The sequence below is a fragment of the Trichechus manatus genome, unplaced genomic scaffold, assembly GCF_000243295.1.
Source record: "Trichechus manatus latirostris isolate Lorelei unplaced genomic scaffold, TriManLat1.0 scaffold00221, whole genome shotgun sequence".
Classification (NCBI taxonomy): Eukaryota; Metazoa; Chordata; class Mammalia; order Sirenia; family Trichechidae; genus Trichechus; species Trichechus manatus.
The window spans coordinates 2,850,873-2,871,440 of record NW_004444157.1 but is presented as its reverse complement, the minus strand read 5'-3'; the positions used below and the strand labels follow the sequence as shown (position 1 = coordinate 2,871,440).

At 37.2% G+C, this 20,568-nt stretch overlaps 1 protein-coding gene across 1 annotated transcript in view; it reads right to left on the bottom strand.

The window, feature by feature from the left end:
* The window catches only part of IL1RAPL2 (interleukin 1 receptor accessory protein like 2), a 1,202,505-nt gene that overhangs the window by 55,020 nt on the left and 1,126,917 nt on the right, over positions 1–20,568 (bottom strand). Inside the window, exon 6 of the mRNA XM_004388912.1 lies at positions 13,616–13,745. Coding sequence (XP_004388969.1) covers positions 13,616–13,745 — 130 coding nt within the window. The remainder of the gene's footprint in view (positions 1–13,615; positions 13,746–20,568) is intronic.

The following is a 20,568-nucleotide window of genomic DNA, read 5'->3' as shown; positions in this document are numbered from 1 at the left end:
ATAAAACACAGATAAACATCTTTCTGGTATTCTCTGCTTCCAGCCAAGATCCATCTGACATCAGCAATGACATCCCTCATTCCAGGTCCTCTTCTGAATCCGGCTTGAACTTCTGGCAGTTCCCTGTCGATGTACTGCTGCAACTGTTTTTGAATTATCTTCAGCAAAATTTTACTTGCGTGTGATATTTATAATACTGTTTCTTGGCTCACCTTTCTTTGGAATGGGCATGTACATGGATCTCTTCCAGTCAGTTGGCTAGGTAGCTGTTTTCCAAATTTCTTGGCATAGATGAGTAAGCACCTCCAGCATTGCATCCATTTGTTGAAACATCTCAATTGATACTCTGTCAGTTCCTAGAGCCTTGTTTTTCATCAGTGCCTTCAGTGCAGCTTGGACTTCTTCCTTCAGTACCACTGGTTCGTGATGATATGCTACCTCCTGAAATGGTTGAACATTGACCACTTCTTTTTGGTACAATGATTCTGTGTATTCCTTCCATCTTCTTGTGATGCTTCCTGTGTTGTTCAATATTTTGCCTATAGAATCCTTCAGTATTGCACCCTGAGGCTTGAATTTTTTCTTCAGTTCTTTCAGCTTGAGAAATTCCAAACGTGTTCTTCCCTTTTGGTTTTCTAACTCCAGGTCTTTGCACATTTCATTAGAATACTTTACTTTGTCTTCTCGAGCCACCCTTTGAAGTCTTCTGTTCAGCTCTTTTACTTCATTTCTTCCATTTGCTTTAGCTACTCTACATTCAAGAGCAAGTTTCAGTGTCTCTTCTGACATCCATTTTGGTCTTTTCTTTCTGTTCTGTCATTTTAATGACCTTCTGCATGACCTTCATGTATGAAGTCCTTGATGTTATCCCACAACACATCTGGTCTTCGGTCATTAGTGTTCGATGCATCAAATCTATTCTTGAGATGGTCTCTAAATTCAGGTGGGATGTACTCAAGGTCGTACATTGGCTCTAGTGGACTTGTTTTCATTTTCTTCAGCTTCAAGGTAAACTTGGATATGAGCAATTGATGGTCTGTTCTGCAGTCAGCCCCTGGCCTTGTTCTGACTGATGATATTGAGCTTCTCCATCATCTCCTTCCACACATGCAGACGATTTGATTCCTGTGTATCCCATCTGGTGAGGTCCACATGTATAGTCACTGTTTATGTTGTTGAAAAAAGGTATTTCCAATTAATATGGGTCATTGGTCTTGCAAAATTCTATCGTGAGATCTCTGCATCATTTCTATAACCAAGGCCATATTTTCCAACTACAGATCCTTCTTCATTTCCAACTTTTGCACTCCAATCACCAGTAATTATCAATGCATCTTGATTGCATGATTGGTCAATTTCAGACTGCAGAAATTAGTAAAAATCTTCTGTTTCTTCATCTTTGGCATTAGTGGTTGGTGCATAAATTTAAATAATAATCGTCTTAACTGGTCTTTCTTCTGGGTGTATGGATATTATTCTATCACTGACAGCATTGTATTTCAGGATAGATCTTGAAATGTTCTTTTTGACAATGAATGCAACACTGCCCCTCTTCAATTTGTCATTCCTGGCATAGTAGACCATATGATTTTCTGATACAAAATGGCCAATAGCAGTCAATTTCAGCTCAGTAATGCCTACGATATCTATCTTCAAGCATTCCATTTCATTTTTGACAACTTCCAATTTTCCTAGGTACATACTTTGTAAATTCCACATTCCGATTGCTAATGGATGTTTGCAGCTGTTTCTTCTCATTTTGAGTCATGCCACATCAGTAAATGAAGGTCCTGAAAGCTTGACTCCATTCATGTCATTAAGGTTGACTCTACTTTGAGGAGGCAGCTTTTCCCCAGTTGTCTTTTGAGTGCCTTCCAACCTGGGGGGCTCATCTTCCGGCACTATATCAGAGAATGTTCCGCTGCTAGTCATATGGTTTTCACTGACCAATGTTTTAGAATTAGGTCGCCAGGTCCTTCTTCCTAATCTGTCATAGTCTGGAAGCTCTGCTGAAACCTGTCCACCATGGGTGACCCTGCTGGTATTTAAAATAATGGTGGCATAGCTTCCAGCATCACAGCAACACGCAAGCCACCACAGCACGACAAACTGACAGATGTGTAGTGGGGGAATTACCAGTAAAGAATGATTTGTAAGCAGAATATTAATTGTTCATTTTCTTTTCTCTACACCTGCTCTATGCCAGGCAATCAACTTAAAGTTTTTTTTGAAAAAGCATTATTGATATATAATTCACACAATATACAATTCACCCATTTAAAGTATACAATTCAATGGTTTTTAGAATATTCACAGATATGTACAACCATTACCATAGTCAGTTTTAGAACATTTTTATCACTTCAAAAAGAAACCTCAAGAACCCCCATGCTTTACTGGAGAGAATGTAAACTGGTACAGCCACTGTGGAAAACAGTTTGGTGGTTCCTCAAGAAGTTAAACATAGACCTTAGTATATGACCCAGCAATTCCACATCTAGGTATATACCCAAAAGACTTGAAAGCAGGGACTCAACCAAATCCTTGTACACCAATGTCACTGCAGCAGTATTCACAATAGCCAAAAGGTGGAAACAACATGTTCATCAGCAGATGAATGGATAAACAAATGTGGTATATCCATACAGTGGAATATATTTCAGTCGTAAAGAGAAACAAAGTTCTGATACATGCTATGACGTGCATGAGCCTTGAAAATATTATGCTGAGTGAAATAAGTCAGACACAAAAGGAGAAATACTGTATGATCCCACTTACATGAAATAACTAGGATAGGCAAATTCTTTGGGACAGAAAGAAGACTAAACATTACCAGGGGCTTTGGGAGGGGAGAAGAGTGAGTTATTGCCTAATGAGTACTGAGTTTCTGTTTGGGGTGATGAAAATTTTTGGAAATAGTTAGTGGTTTGGTTGCACAACATTGTGGATGTAATTAACACCACTGAACTGTACCGGTAAAAATGGAAAATTTTATATGTATTTTACCACAATAAAAAAAGAAGCCCCAAACTTCTTAATGCATACAGGGTTTAATTTTGGGTGGTAGCTGCACAACATTGTGAATGTACAAAATACCTCTGAATTATACACTTTAAAATGGTTAAAATGTTAAATTTTATGATATATATATTTTACTACAAAAAAAAAACCTTTTATTCTTTATCATCCCATCCATACCCTGCAGCCTTAAGCAACCACTAATCTACTTTCTGTCTCTATAGATTTCTCTATTCTAGTCATTTCCTATAAATGGACTCATATATGTGGTCCTTTGTCACTGGTTTCTTTCACTGAGAATAATGTTTTCAATGTTTTAACAATGTCTTAGGCTATTTCAGTACTTAACTAATTTTTGTGACTGAATAGTATTTCATTTCTATGGATATACCACATTAGGTTTATCTATTCTTCAGTTCATGGACATTTGGGTTGTCTCCATCTTTTGTTTATTATGAATAATGCTGTCATAAACACCCCTGTACAAGTTTTCCTGTGGACATATGCTTTGATTTCTCTTGGGAATATACCTAGGTGTGGAATCACTGAGTCATATGAACTGCCAGGTTGTTTTCGAAAGTGGCAGCACCATTTTACATCCCCACCAGCAATGTGTGATAGTCCCAATTTCTCCACATTCTCATCAACACTTGTTATTGTCTTTTTATTATTATTACTGTTCCCATTCTAGCTGGTATGAAATGGTATCTTATTGTGGTTTTTATTTGCATTTCCCTGATGACTAATAATGCCAAGGATGTTTTCATGTGCTTATTGGCTATTTGCATATCTTCTTTGGAGAAATGTCTATTGAAGTCCTTTGCTCATTTTTTAATTGGAGTATGTGTCTTTTCTATTATTGACTTCTAAGAGCTCTTCACGTATTGTAAATATGAATCCCTTATCAAATATATGATTTGTAAATATTTTCTCCTATTCTCTGAGTTATATTTTCACTTTCTTTATAGTGTCCTTTGATGCATCAACATTTTTAATTATGATGAAATCCAATTTATCTATTTTGGTTTTTGTTGCTCATTCTTTAGATGTTATATCTTAGAATCTGTTGCCAAATCAAAATCAAATTAAGATTTACCCCTGTGTTTTCTTCATATTTATTTTATTTAAACCTGTGTTTTATCGTTTTATAAACATTTAAGCATTTTATGGTTTTAGTTTCTATAATTTGGTCTTTGATCCATTTTGAGTTAATTTTTGTGTGGTGTGAGGTAGGGGTCCAACTTCATTCTTTTGCTTGTGTATATCCAGTTATTCCCCAGTACCATTTGTTGAAGAGATTGTTCTTTCCCTCATTGAATGGTCTTGGCACTCTTGTCAAAATCAATTGCCCATAGATGGATGTGTTTATTTCTGGACTCTCAATTCTATTCCACTGGTCTATGTGTCTATACTTATGCCAGTACCACACTGTTTTGATTATTGCAGCTTTGTATTAAATTTTGAAATTGGGAAGTGTGAGTCCTCCAAGTTTGTTCTTTTTTAGGATTGTTTTAGTTATTCTCAGTCCCTTTAAATTCCATATAAATTTTAGAATCAGCTTGTCAATTTCTACAAAGAAGCCAGCTTGGATTCTGATCGCGATTACATTGAAACTGTAGCTTACTTTGGTGAGTATTACCATTTTAACAACATTAAGTCTTCTGATCTGTGAACATGGGATAACTTTCCATTTATTTAGGTCTTTAATTTTGGAGTTTTTAGTGTACAAGTTGGTTGACTTTATTCCCAAGTATTTTATTCTTTTTGATGCTATTGTAAATGGATTTTTTTTAAATTTCATTTTCTTATTTTTCATTGCCAAGTGTATACAAATCCAATTGATTTTCATATATTGATCTTGTATCCTACAACCTTACTAAATTTGTTTATTAGCTCTAATAGTTTTTTTTTTTTTTTTGGTGGATTACTTAGGATTTTCTATATGTAAGATCATGTCATCTGTCAATAAAGATAGCTTTACTTCTTCCTTTCCAATCTGGATGCCATTTATTTCTTTTTCATGCATAATTGCCAGGGCCAGAACTTCCAATACAATGTTGAATAGAAGTACTGGAAGGGAAAATATTTCCTTGTCTTGTCCTAGATCTATTGGGAAAGCATCCAGTTTTTCACTATTAAGTGTGATATTAGCTGTGGGTTGGGCGTAGTGGTTAAGTGCTACGGCTGCTAACCAAAAGGTTGGCGGTTCGAATCCACCAGGTGCTCCTTGGAAATCCTATGGGGCAGTTCTACTCTGTCCTATAGGGTCGCTGTGAGTCGGAATCAACTCGATGACAATGGGTTTGGTTTTTGATTTATCAGGTTGAGCAAGTTTCCTTCTATTTCTAGTTGACTGTTTTTATCATGAAAAGTGCTGGATTTTGTCAAATGATTTTTCTGCATATATTGAGATGATCATGTGCAGTCTGTTTTTCAATATGTTGATATGGCGTATTACATTAATTGATTTTCACATGTTAAACCAACCTTGCATTCCTGGGATAAATCTGACTTGGTCATGGTGTATATTTCTTTGTATAAGTTGCTGATTCAGTTTGCTAGTATTTTGTGAGAATTTTTGCATCCATATTCTTTTCTTGTGATGTCTTTGCTTTTGGTATCAGAGTAATACTGGCTTCATAAAATGACTTGCGAAGTGTTCCTTCATCATCATCTTCTTCTTTTTTTTTTTTAAGAGTTTGTGAAGAACTGGTGTTAATTCTTCTTTAAATGTTTTGTAGAATTCACCAGTGAAGACTTCTGGGCTTATATTTTCTTTGTGGGTTATTTTTTGATCACCAATCCTATCTCTTTACTTGTTACTATTCAAATTCTCTGTTTCTCCTTGAGTCAGTTTTGGTAGTTTGTGTCTTTCTAGGAATTTATCCATTTCATCTAAGTTCTCTAATTTATAAGCAAACAATTGTTCATTCCCATATAATCCTATTTTTTCTCCAAGATTTTAGTAATTTGAGTCTTCTCTCTTTTTTTCTTGGTTTGTCTAGCTAAAAATTTGTAAACTATGTTGATCTTTTCAAAGAAACAGCTTTGGTTTCATTGCTTTTTTCTGTTCTCTATTTTACCAATTTTTACTCTAATATCTATTATTTCCTTCCTTTTGCTTGCTTTGTGTTTAGTTTGCTCTTCTCTTTGCAGTGTCTTCAGGTGGAAGTTTAGGGTATTGATTCAAGAGCTTTCTTCTTTTTTAATACAGGCATTTACAGATATAAATTTCCCCTCTAAGAACAGCTTTAGCTGCATCCCATAAATTTTGGCATACTGTATCTTCATTTCCATTCATCTCAAAGGATTTCCTAATTTCCCTTGTGATTTCTTCATTGATCCATTGGTTATTTAAGAGTGTGTTGTTTAATTTCCACATATTTGTGAATTTCCCAAATTTCTTTCTGTTATTGATTTCTCATTTTATTTGGAGAATACACGTTGTATTATTTCTATCTATTAAAATTTATTGAGGTTTGTTTCACGGACTAGCATATGGTCTATCCTGGAGAATGTTCTTTGTGCACTTGAGAAGACTGGGTATTTTCCTTTTGTTGCATGGCGTGTTCTGTAAATGTCTATTAAGCCCAGTTGGTTATAATTTTGTTCAAGTCTTCTGTTTATTCGTTGATCTTCTGTCTAGTTGTTCTATCCATTATTGAAAGTGGGATATTGAAGTCTCCAACTATTATTTTTGAATTATATACTTCTCCCTTCATTTCTGTCAGTTTTTGCTTTGTACTTTGGTCTTCTGTTGTCAGGTGCATATATTTATACTTGTTATATCTTCCTGATGAATTGGCTCTTTTAGCATAATAAAATATCTTTATCTCTAAACATTGTTTTATTTTAAAGTGTATTTTGTGTGTGTGTTGTAAGTCTAAAATTAAAGTTTAATCTTATGTGTTGCCTTGACATCTGGTAGAATCAAAACAATTTTCAATAGCTTAACTACAGGTTTCCCTTCACACTCTGCTCCATTGGATAAGGTCCCCTGTCCAAACAACTCTCATCAGATGGGCCAGGTGCAGTTTCTGCTTATCCATAAGTAAAACCAAAAAAACCAAACCCGTTGCAGTCGAGTCGATTCTGACCCATAGTGACTCTATAGGACAGAGTAGAACTGCCCCATAGGGTTTCCAAGGAATGGCTGGTGGATTCAAAGTGCCGACCTTTTGGTTAGTAGCCGAGCTTTTAATCACTGCACCACCAGAGCCCCATCAGTAGTGGGTTTCAATTCACTGTCAGCCCACAAAATCACTCAAACAAGCCAATCACATCCTCGCATGGGAACCGGGGGGCACCCCCCCATTTTTACAAGGCCTGCCTCCCCCTGCCCCTTCTGGTTCACTCTGCTCCTGAGTATAACCCCCATATGGCCCTACATAGCATGTAATGTCCTTCTCCGCTGGGCTATGAGTATATGTGACTAATAAACTGTTGTCTATCACACCTGTCCAGTGTTGGGTGTCATGTGTTTAGCCATTCCCATAGCCCTAGGGTGGGATTCCCTCCCTCACCAACAGAGGAAAGAGCAGGTGATCAAAACAGTCTGATATTAGTATAGTGACTCCAGCTTTCTTTTGGTTGCTATTTGTATGATATATATTTCCATTCTTTTGCTGTCAATCTAATTGTATCTTTTAACCTAAAGTATGTCTCTTATAGATAGCATATAGTTGGATCTTGCTTGTTAATTCAGCCTGACAGTCTTTCCATTTTGACTGGATTGCTTAATCCATTCACATTTAATTATTGATATAGTGGATTTATGCCTCCCATTTTACTTTTTGATTTCTATATATATGTCTCATGTCTTTTTGGTTTCTCTATTTCTGTTTCTTTGCTTTCTTTACATTAAGTGAATATTTTCTAACGTAGCATTTTAATTTCTTTAGTACTTTTTTCACTATATTTTTGAGTTATTTCTTTAATAGTTGTTCTAAGGTTGTTATGGATTGAATTGTGCCCTCAAAAAATATGTGTGGTAAATCCTAACCTCTGTGTCTGTGGTGGTGATCCCATTTGCAAATGGGTTGTCTTTGTTACATTAATAAGACAGGATTAGTGTAGGGTGTGTCTTAAGTCAATCTCTTTTGAGATATAAAAGAGATTAAATAACCAAGCTAGAGAAGCTGAGATTTGAGGAAGACTCATGCCAAGCCACATGAAGATTGCCCAGGAGCAGAAGCTCAGAAGAGACAAGGACCTTCCTCCAGAGCCGAGAGACAGAAACCCTTCCCCTAGAGCCAGCACCCTGAATTTGGACTTCTAGCCTCCTAAACTTTGAGAAAATAAATTTACGTTTGTTAAAGCCATCATCATCATCCTTTATCAACATACAAGGGATCTAGTTTATGTTTCAAGCTACCAAAAAGACTCATAATAAAGGTAGGAATGTGGCTAGGATCTAGTTTATGTTTTAAGCTACCAAAAGACTCATAGTAAAGATGGGAATGTGGCTATGAGATATGTTTAAAATTTTTATTAAATAGATATGAACTCTGACATTCATAATGTATGTATTCAGGAAATGTAGACAGTTGTATATGAACTGAGCCAAGTCTCTTCTTTCTGGGTCTCAGTTTCTTTATCTGTGAGAGAGGGAGTTGAACCAGATGATTTCTAAAGCACCTTACATCATTAAAGATTATAATTCTAAGATTCTAGAAGCCCTTCTGCATTTTTACTTGTGAGTGATTTGGTAAAATCAATCAAAGAAACAGGATGGAATTTTCAACATGGTGAGGGAATAGCTACATTAAAGATTGGATTATGGCTAGAAGAAATTAAGTATTAAGTTTTTTTTTAATAATGCTGTGGTGACAACATCTGACATTTGCACTCTCCAAAATGATCCATTATATGCAGAGAAACCTGCTTATCTCTTAACGGAGTAAACTTCTTGTTCTGAAGTGGTTTAAAGATAACTGTCTTCCCTTCCTAATTCCTACACATTCTCTTCCCTTTTCCTCTTCCATAGATGATATGTGAAGTACACTTAAGCCCAATAGGGCAAGGCAGTCTCCAAATGCCTGGCATTGTGATCACTGCCATGCTTTTCTTCTCTACCTCTATTCATAGTCTTCCCCTTTCATGCCAAACATCTTCCTTTCTGATGCAAAGTATGTGTGATGGGGGAGGGGGGAGATAAAGTGTGCACCTGCTTAAAAGTGGAAGGTAGAATTGCTGGACTCATGACATTCTTTGAGCTCTGAATCTGTGATTAATCTGTCATCACTATACTTAAAGAGATAGGATACTGTAATAGATTGAATTGTGTCCCCCTAAAATAGGTGTTGTAAATCGTAACCTCTATGCTTGTTGTTACAATACCGTTTTGGAATGGGTTGTCTTTATTATGTTAAAGAGACAGGATTAGTGTAGGGTATATCTTAAGTCAATCTCTTTTGAGATATGAAAGAGATTAAACAAGCAAACAAAAGAAGCAGAGATGGGCGAAGAGAGATGCTAAGCCACATGAAGATCACCAAGGAGCAGAAGTTCAAAGAGACAAGGACATTCTCCAGAACTGACAGAAAAAGCCTTCCCCTAGAGCCAGAACCCTGATTTCAGACTTTTAGCCTCCTAAACTGTGAGAAAATAAATTTCCGTTTGTTAAAGGCACCCACTTGTGGTATTTCTGTTATGGCAGCACTAGATAACTAAGACAGAATTTGGTACTGGGAGTGGGTGCTGCTTTAACAGGTATCTAAAATATGGATGTGGTTTTGCAATTGGGTAATGGGGGGAGGCTGGAAGAGTTTTAAGGTGCGTAATAGTCAAAGTCTAGATTGCCTTTAAGAGACTGTTGGTGGAGTTATGGGTGTCAAAAGCAATTCTGGTAAGGGCTCAGAAGGAAGTGAGGAGAGCTATAGGGAAAGTCTGTATCATCTTAGAGAATACATATGAGGCCACCAATAGAATGTTGCTAGGAATGTGGATGTTAAATGTGCTGCTGGTGAGGCTTCAAAAGAAAATGATGAACTTGTGATTGGATAGTGGATGAATCGCAGTGCTTTTTATGCAGTGGCAAAGACGTTGTCTGAATTATATTCAAATATTTGGTGGAAGGTAGAACCTGTAAGTGATGGACTAGGATATCTGGCTGATGAGATTTCTAAGCAAGATCTTAAAGGGGTTGTGTGGTTTCTCCTTGCTGCTTATCATAAAATGTAACAGGAAAAGGATTGACTTAAACATTGAACTGTGCAAAATGAAAACAAAATTTAAAGATTTGGAAAATTCTGTTGTACAAACTAAGAACACATGTCCTAGAATGTTTACCAAGGACGTGGCTACACAATCTTTTGTTAAAGAGGTTAAGCCTGTGACTGATGGATCTAACCAACTACTACAGCAGAAAACCCATCAGCTTAGACTGAAGGGGACAGAGAAAGAACGAAAGGAAAGATTACTGTCTGCCTCTTGGAATTCTACAGGCAGGAAACAGGCCAAAGGAGCTATGTCTGTTGTCCTCCAAGAAAAGTAAAGGACCATTCCTGGAGCAGCTTGGAGATCATCAGTTCTGTTGGAAGGAGCATGGGAAGCAGGGCCTTCTAGGTTTCAAAGGGTGGGGCCACGGTCTCCTGGAACTCAAAGGGTAGGGCCACAGCCACCTAGGTTTCAAAGAATCGGATCTTTGCCAACTCAGTTTCAAAGTGTATGGCTGCCATTAAGGTGTGCCAGGGGGATGGGGCCACCACCCAAAGCTGAGGTGGCAGGGCTGCCATGCCCAAGGGGCAGAACAGGGCCTGCTGGGGCTGAGGCAGTGGGGTCACCACTCAGATGGACTAGAAGATTGGGGCTGCCTAATGCCAAGGCAGCAGAGCTGCCATCCCAGAGGGCCTGGACGGCAGAGCTAAAGCTCAGGGCCGAGCGGCCTCCATCCAGAATCCAGGGGCCATGGCAACATCCAAAGTCTAGAGGGTGGGGGCATTACCCAGATGGTCTCAGAGAAGAGAGGATTATTTTCAAGCCTTGAGAACTAATGTAATTTGTTCTGCTGGTTTTTGGACTTGCTTTGTACCTGTCATTCCTTCTTCCCCTCCAATTTCTCCCATTTGTAATAGAAATGTCCACCTTGTGCCTGTTCCACCATTGTACTTTGAAGGCGGATAACTTGTATTCTAGATTTCACAAGTTCTTGGATGAAGAGGAATTTTGTCCTGAGATGGAATACGCCTAAAGTCTCACTCATATTTGATTTAGATGATTCAGATGATGTGATTTTAGACTGGAATTGATTTACAACTTTTGGGATGATGTGATGGGGTGAATGTGCTTTGCATGTGGCAAGGACATGAATTTTGGAGGGCCAAAGGGTGGAATGTTATGGATTTAATTGTGTCCCCCTAAAATATGTGTTGTAAATGCTAATCTCTATAATCTCTATTCCTGTGGTTATAATCCCACTTGCAAATGGGTTGTCTTTATTATGTTAATGAGACAGGATTTGTGTAGGTTGTGTCTTAAATTAATCTCTTTTGAGATATAAAAGAGATTAAACAAGCAAGTGAGAAAAGAAGAGATGAGGGGAGACTCATACCAAACCACATGGAGATCACCCAGGAGCAGAACCTCAGAAGAGACAATGACCTTCCTCCTGAGCTGAGAGAGAGAAAGCTTTCCCTTAGGGCTGGCACTCTGAATCTGGACTTCTAGCCTTCTAATCTGTGAGAAAATAAATTTCTGTTTGTTAAAGCCACCCACTTTTGGTATTTCTGTTATAGCAGCACTAGATAACCAAAACAAGAGTTTACCATATACATCTTAATTTATCAGAATTAGCTTCAGATTTACACTAATTTAATTCTAGTGAGATATCGAAATGTTATTCCTGTATAGCTCTATTATCTTCCCCCTTTTGTGGTATTATTGTTATATGTATTACATCTATAAAAGTTACCAACCCAATGTTCTATTGTTATAATTATTACTTTATGTAATTTTATGTATTTTAAAGTAGCTGAGAGAAGAGGAACAAGTATATATTTATAGCTTTTATTATATTAACCTCCTTATGTATCATTTCTGAATCTTTTCATTTGCTCCTGGGGCTTTGAGTTACCATCTAGAGTCATTTCCTTAGCCTGGTACAGCTCTGCTCCTGTGCATCACCTTTGTGCTGTTATTGGCAAATATGTTACATTTCTACTTGTTATAGCCCAATCATATAATTATACACATATTTGTTTTATACAATTGCTTTTTAAAATCAACAGATGAAAGAAAAAGAAATACACGTTAATATTTTTTTTATAATGATGTAACTACCTTTACTGGTGCTCTGAGTGTGTGTGTGTGTGTGTGTGTGTGTGAGAGAGAGAGAGAGAGAGAGAGAGAGAGACGCAATGTGAATTACCATCTGGAGTCACTTGCTTTCAGCCTAAAAAACTTCCTTTAGTATTTCTTGTAAGTCATGTCTGCTAGCAAAAAATTCTCCCACTATTTGTTTATCTGGAAATATCTTTATTTTGCCTTCATTTATGAAAGATAGCGTGGTTGACAGTTTTTTCTCTGAAACTTTGGAATATGTTTTCTCACTGCTTTCTGGCCTCTGTTGTTTCTGATGAGAAGCTAGCGTTAATCTGACTGGTGTTCCCTTGGTAAGTGAAGAACCATTTTTCTTTTGCTGCTTTCAAGATTTTCTCCTTGTCTTTGGCTTTTGGTATTTTTACTATTTTATATCTGTTTATGGATTTCTTTTCATTTGTCCTATTTGGAGCTTGCTGAGCTCCCTGAATATGTAGATCAATGTTTTTTCAATAAATTTGGGAAGATTCAAGCATTATTTCTTTGAATATTTTTTCTGCTCCTTTCTTTTCTCTCCTTCTGGTATACTGTTTGTTTTATACAAACAGATTTTCAACACATTTGAAAACTGTTTATTTTCTTACCTTGTTTACATTTCTTCTCACAGAGCAATCCAGCAGGCTAAATGAGGAAGGAAAGATAACCTATCCCTCCTTTGTACAAATGAAAAGGTACTATATAGGATTAGAAGACCAGTGGAGTTGATATCTATATACCAGAGAGGTGTCTATATACAGCAGAGTGAAAATATGTCTAGGGAGGAGCTAAAGTGAAGAATCAGTCACATTCAGGATGAGCCGTGGCTACTGGGAAAAATAAACACTATTCAACAAGAGTCAACAGTTATTTTGAATGAATATCCACTTATTACTGCCACCACAGCTTTTTACCTATGACATATGAAGGTTGTCTGTTCTTGGAATAAATGAGCATTTGCCCAGTGGTCTGAGGAGTCACCTGCAAATTTTGTACTTTTGCTGTGACTAAGTGACAGCAACGTTCTAATCTTTAGAAACTCAGAGGAGTTTGCTTAGGCAACTTTGTAGGGTTATTACCCCTTGATGGAATATTCTTAGAACATGAGAAAAATCTCCTTATAGTGGGAGCCTATACATTTGCATTTCTTAGGGAAGTCAGCCTCACTCACTACACCAGATCAGCTTTGAGAGAATGGAATGATTTGGAGTTGCAGTTAAGTCTTGAGTAGAAGTGCTTCTAGGACATTTCATTCCTTAACTGCAAAGACAGCAAAGAAAAATAAGCAATTCAAGTCCTGTACCTTATTTCACCTTCTCTAATGTGACCTGCCAGTTCTTCAATAAACTTCTCCCCTTTCATCCAGTAGATCATTGGTCCAGACTCTCCACTGAATCCAAAGAATGCTTTGCAAGGTATGTTCAAGGGCTTACCTGAGAATGACAGAGAAAAATAAATGAGCAAATGGCTCCTGGTTATCACTGGGAGACAGGAAGGGGCCATTTAACATCCAGAGGAAAACTCAGAAATGACCCATTTTTCAACCCTTCTTCCAGTCATCTTTGCATTGTACATGAGAACAATTTTAAATAGTTATGAGGGCTTCTGGGAAATTTTAAAATTCAAGGTTTTATAAAAAATAAAAAAGTAAAGAAAGTTACTTAGTTTTTAGAACTGCTTATTTTTACTGCCTTCCTCCCAGGAACAAATATGAAAGAATAAAATAGACATGATCCCTTTTTATTTTTCTCTTTTGAGAGTATTAATTACTGCCTACTTTCTACTTGGATTTGCCTTTGAAGCTACCATTAATCAAAATTATAAGTTAATTTTTGATTGGTGAAAAAACATAATAGGGTTTCCACTACTATTAAGATTGCACAGGGAAAATATGTTTATTCTATTCTAAGAAAAATTGGATAATACAAACCAAAGGGAGAATTTTTATTACCAAAATACCTATAAAAACTACATACAGGGAAAAGTCAATTTAACCAAGTCTTCTACATTCTTTATGTCACCCACAGTACTTAAATAATTCTAGGCAATACTTGAGCACTTTTTATTCTCAATCTTTGTGATTATGGCTAAAACCTTTGTTTAATTGTAAATTATTCATCAAATCAATAAGCAATTGTTTTTTGTTGGCACTGGTTTTATTTTCTTCTTGCAAATAAAAGATCAGTAAGAGAAGAATGGTAGAGAACAATCTTGGCATTTCTGACACCTATGGGAATTGCTCAATTCATAAATTGTGTATGTATATAGCATATCATTTTCTCTATAACATGAAATTTTGCCCTGGCTGGAGCACTACCAGTTTCCCTCAAGTCAGTTCTGACCCATGGCGACTCCATGTGTTTCAGAGTAAACTTGTGCTCCATAGGGTATTCATGGCTATGACTTTTCGGGAGCAGATTGCCAGGCACCTCTGTGTGGGTTTGAACCACCAGCCTTTCAGTTAGTAGCCCAGTGCTTAACCATTTGCACCATCCAGGGGCTTCTGGCTGGAGCTCTAGATAATATGATTTCACAAATATTGTTTCTTGTAGAGTACGTGATGGACTTGTTCCCATCATTGCTGTGAGCCATGGACCAATTCTCTATTCTACTCTTAAATTTATCCTAAACTTCCATGTTCTAAGAACCATTACTTTCTGCGACCCTTTCAATCACTAGAACTAGTAGATGGCTTTCTTTGAGAACTACTGTTACAAAGAAACAACTTTAATGGGAGCTAGGGTCTACACTAAGACAAAATAGAGATCAAGAAAACATAAAAATGTTTTATATTATACATATATGGGTAATAGGCTGAGCTTACCCACTAATAAGTGACTTGTCAAATATCAGTCTCATTCTAGTGCAAATTTATACCTCAGCAAAATGACATGCTGTGGACCTTTGAAAGCACTCAGTAATTATCAAAACCTTTGATGTCAAGAATCTGTCATATGTATCTAACACAAATCTAAGACGAGGTTATTTATTGTTGCTTTGAATATGTGTTCTGTCGCATAAACTTGTGTAAAAGTAAAAAAGGCAGCCTGGAAAGTGTACTGGACTTGGAGTCAATAGACTTGAATCCTAGTTTTGGATCTATCACGAACTAGAAGATGATCCGGCCCTGGGAAGATTACCTAACGTTTTGGAAACTGATTTCTCATATAGGTAATGAGGATAATAATAATAATACTTGGAAGCCTCAGATAAGACAATATATGCTAAAGTGTTTGGTGAACTCAAGAGCCACATCCAAATTTAGCATAGTGTTGTTTTCCTTCTGAGGCTTGGTCATGCAGGTAGAAGTCAAATTTGAGGCATAATCTGATGTGGATACAGAGATAGACCTATGTACATTTTGGCCCCGTCAACCTCACGCTGTTCTCTTATTTATGAGTTCCTATGGGGCAATTATCCTTGTCTTATCAATGTTGTGTATTTTTTTTTCTGGATTCTAAAATAGGTGTGATTTGGAGGCCCTGACTCTTCTAATCCCAAGCAGGCCCTGGTTTCTCTAACTCTGAACACAGGGTCTTTTCTATGCCTTTCTATGTCTTCATTCCCATGAAGTTCAAGGTATTGAGGAACGTCAAACCACATGGTAGAAAATCCAGAGATTGTAATAGATATAAGGAATTCCAGTTGCTGCAACCACAAGTATACACATTTATATATAGAAATTCTGGTTGTCATTCCATTCCTTTGGGCTATGTTGAAGGAATATATCAAATAAAATACCTTTTAGTGATTCCTACCATGTGGGTCCATAGGCCTGGTTTAATTTTAATGGAAAAAGACAATTATAGCAATGTACAAAAAGGGTCCTCCTCAAGGCGGTCTATGAAAAATGACAGCATCTGCCTTTCCTTGGCACTCCACACTGGGTACTGACTATTGCAGCAATTTCTCCTGGGAATTTTTTTACTCTCCCATCAGACACATTCTTGCTAAATAAATGCAAGAGACAGGGATATTTCGGTGGTCTAGTTTATACAAATGCTGAATAAATATCCTGAAGCCTTTTGTCAGCGGTAGAAACAGGAAAACCGGCCAACCATCATACGCAATACTCTGAGAGTCCCAGAATGATCAGCTCTTGATCCAGATAGTGAGGCTCAATGTGTGCCAGGGAGTGGGCATCTCCTCTTCCAGAAGGTGTGGGCGGGATCTCTGCATTGATTGGGCAAATAACCTGAAACAGAATCTCTCCAGGCATTTCTAAAGTTTGGCTTATGTGTAAACTCTTATCTACCATTTGCATCTGTGTCCTACTGTATTGCTTTGCCTCCAGACATTTTCAAAGTCATTCCTGTGTTACTGTGTGCCTTACTAATAGGGATGGCCAACTCATATTTGCATCTAAAAGGGATAGCAGTGTAGGCTGAAGACTACTAAAATAAAAAGAAAGTTACTGCTAGGTAATGAGGTAAATGAGGTTTGCTGGAAAGTGGCATACATGGAGTGAATTGGATCTCCATTGTCCTAGCATTCCCTCAATTCCCTTTCTCATAGAGCTCTGTGGGCATCTGCATTGGAGAAGTTTGCTTAGAGACCTTAAAAATCTAGAAATCTCAATGGGCTCAAATCTTTATAACAATACATTTCCTGGGCACTTGTCCTGAAATGGATAAACTCAGATTATCAATGTGTTCAAGAGGAGAGTCTCTGAGGAGAGCTCAGACATCTACATCACATTGGGTTTTCTTGGGTGTCAAAGACTAAACTTTTCAAAATCAGATTATGAGTTAACAAAACCAAAGTGTAGTGGCAGTTGTGATGGTATAATGGTAGTGGGGTTTGTGTGCCTATGTACACAAGTGCGTATGTGTCAGAGTGGGGTTAGGAAGGGAGTGGGAGTTGGAGATGGATAGGATCCACATCTTATAATTCCTTCCGTTTCTAAATAAAGAAGATATACATCAGTGGTGTGTTGATAAATATTTAACAATCAGCCTTCTGGAAAAAATATGCATATAACTACATATGTAAGTTTATTATAAATTGTACTGATATAAAAGATGTGCACCACACAGTTTACAAATAATAATAAAATATAAAATATACAATATTCATTATTGTAAATTCCTTATAGCCAATTGATTTTCATAAAATGCTTTCATTGATTTTTGCTGAAATTTTTATCTGTTGTCAACCTATGTTTGCAAACAACAAACAAGTGTAGTTCCAATATGAATGTTAGTTGATATTTTCATTTATATTAATAACAAGATGAAAGTGAAACAAAAGACAAATATCAGAACTCTACTCACTCCTCAATTATGTGAGCAACTTTGCTGAATTGGATAATGTTTTTGAATACTGGAAGATTATTTTCTCAGTTTTTATGCTATCCACAAGGTAATGGCTATAGACATGAATCATTTTTAGTTTTATTCTGCATTATTAACATTTTCTCTATCACTTTCTTAAGTCTAGACAGTCAACAAAACATATATTCATACAAAGGCTTCTAAGTGAATGTTCAAAGCAGCTTTACTTTTAATAGTTCAAAACTGTAAATAGTTTAAATGTCCATTAGTAGGTGAATGGATAAACAAAATGTGATATATCCATGCAATGGCATATTATTCAGCCATACAAAAGAATGAATGAAGAACTGATACACTACAACATGAATGAATCTCAAAACAATGATACTGAGTGAAAGAAGCCAGATCAAAAAAAAATTCATAATTCCATTTATATAAAATTCTAGGAAGTTAAAATTAATCTATAGTTTTCTTAAAAACATTACACATACACCTACCATATAATCCAGCTATTCTATGTCAAAGTATATGTCCATACAAAGACTTGTACATGAATATTCATAGCAACTTTATTTGTAATTTAAGAGCTTGGCTGCTAACCAAAAGGTCAGCGGTTCGAATCCACTAGCCGCTCCTTGGAAACCTTATGGGGCAGTTTTACTCTGTCCTGTAGCATCACTATGAGTCAGAATCAACTTGATGGTGACGGATTTTTTTATTTGTATTAGCCCCAAACTGGAAACAACTCAAATTTCCATTAACAGGTAAATGCATGCTGTTGTTGTTAGTTACTAATGAGTCAGCTCCAACTCATCGCGACCTTATGCACAACAGAACAAAATGTTGCCCGGTCCTGTGCACATAAACTGTAGTATATCAATACAATGGAATTCTCCTCAGCAATAAAAAGGAACAAACTATTGATATATGCTACAATGTGAGTAAACCTCGAAATCATTATACTAAATGAAAGAAGTCAGACACAAAAGGCTGCATATTGTATGATTCTATTTATATGAAATTTTTAAGAAACAGAAAGTATATCAGTAGTTACCTGGGTCTGGATGGGAGCAGGGATTGACTGAAAACCTTTAAGAGAAAACTCTTGGGGAATGATGGGGATGTTTTCAGTCTGTATTGTACTGATGGCTGCACAATGGTGTAAATTTACTACTAACTATTGAAGGGTACACTTGCAGTGGGTGAATTGTATGATAGACATGTAAATTATACCTCAATAAAGCTGTTAAAATGGAGAAAAATTCCTGGCCTTAGGAAGTTTGCATCTGGAAAGGAGGGAGGGGGCGGGAATAGGTGACAGACAATAAGCCAAAGAAGTACAATGCACGTTATACACAGGTTCTAAGAAATCTCAATCCTTGTGTTTTCAGAGCTGAATGCATCACACTCATCACTGAATGGTCTATGGATACATCTCCAGCCAGGCCTCTAAGATTTTTGTTTTTGCATCTCGAATCCATACAATTGCTCTGAGATAAACTTTAAAAGAACCAGAGACTAAATTACCTGAATTGGTAATTGTGGTGAGACAGCTCCCACAGTACTGTATTAAAAATCCTATTTTCTGCTTGGCTCCCCAGCCCCCAGCTTTGCATTTGAATTCTGCTTTTATGTAAACCCCATTGCGCCTGTGTAGCATGATTAAGAATGTTGCTGACGTAATTTGTATGAACTCCCTACTTGTAAACCCCTTAAAAGTAACTGGCCTGCCCGCGCTTGGCGAGCAGTCTTGGCAGCAGCAGCTCTGACTGACTCCTTTCCTTGTACAACGAAATAAAGGTGCCTTTCCTGTTCTCCCACCTCGGTCTCTTGTTTATTGGCCAATATGAGTCATGTCGAGCAAGAACCTGGGGTTTCCACCCGGTAATAGTGAAAAGATAGAATCTATTTTATTTTGGCCACACATCTTAATCTCCTCATCTACCAGGACTTTTTAAGAATTTCTCACTCTCATAGGCAACAATTTGATTTTCAATTCCTTTATTTAGCTTTGTCCCCATCACATGATGGGCTATGAATTTTATAAAGGCCACAGATAACCATCAATGTCCTATTCTTGCCACATGGTTTCTTCTTTTCATTCTTTGTTTTTCTCTTTAAACAATTTTCAACAAACTTCTTTTCACATCTCTTTTAAATTGTTCTATTATCTCTATTTCTTTTGATGCAATTTTTTCCGCATATGTGTCAGTGGAAGCGCTCTCATGGTGGTTAATTTTCTTGTGTTTTTCTGCATTTTCATCTACAGTAGGGATTGCTTTCTGTGAGAGTCCCAGGTGCCGAGGGCTGTGGAGTCATTCCCTCAGAGTGGTTTCAAGTTTGCCTCTGCCAAAGCCCTACAAGTTTCACTGGTTGGGAACCAGTTTTTATGTTAATTTCTTAGCTTGAGTGTTTATGCCCCACGTGGGTTGTGTAAATTTAGAGTCCACACCCATGCTTGGTATAGGTTGAGTTCTGATTTCTCCTGTCTCTATCCATTCATGGTCATGGCTCTGGACAGAATGTGAATTTCCTGGCTGCTTCCCTGGGCTAATGAGCAGAGTTTTCTAGACCCCTATTTCATAGACTTTAAAACATTTCAGAGTTCCTAGATTTTTGCTGAGAAGTTCTAGCTCTGTACTTTACACAGATCTGTGGCCTTATTGGAGCCCTGGTGGCACAGTGGTTAAGAGCTTGGCTGCTAACCAAAAGGTCACCAGTTCAAATCTACCAGCTGGTCCTTGGAAACCCTATGTGGCAGTTCTACTTGTCCTATAGGGTTGCTAGGAGTCAGAATCGACTCATCAGCAATGAGTGTGTAACGGGGTGTGGCCTTATTGGACTTTGTGAGAGAAAAAAGTGGGTACCAAAGCTAACTGATCTAGGAAAGAAGAAGATTGGGAGAAGATCCTTGAGTACCCTTCAACCAACAACCAGTTACTGTGGAGTAGATTCCAACTCATGATGACTCCATGTGTGTCAG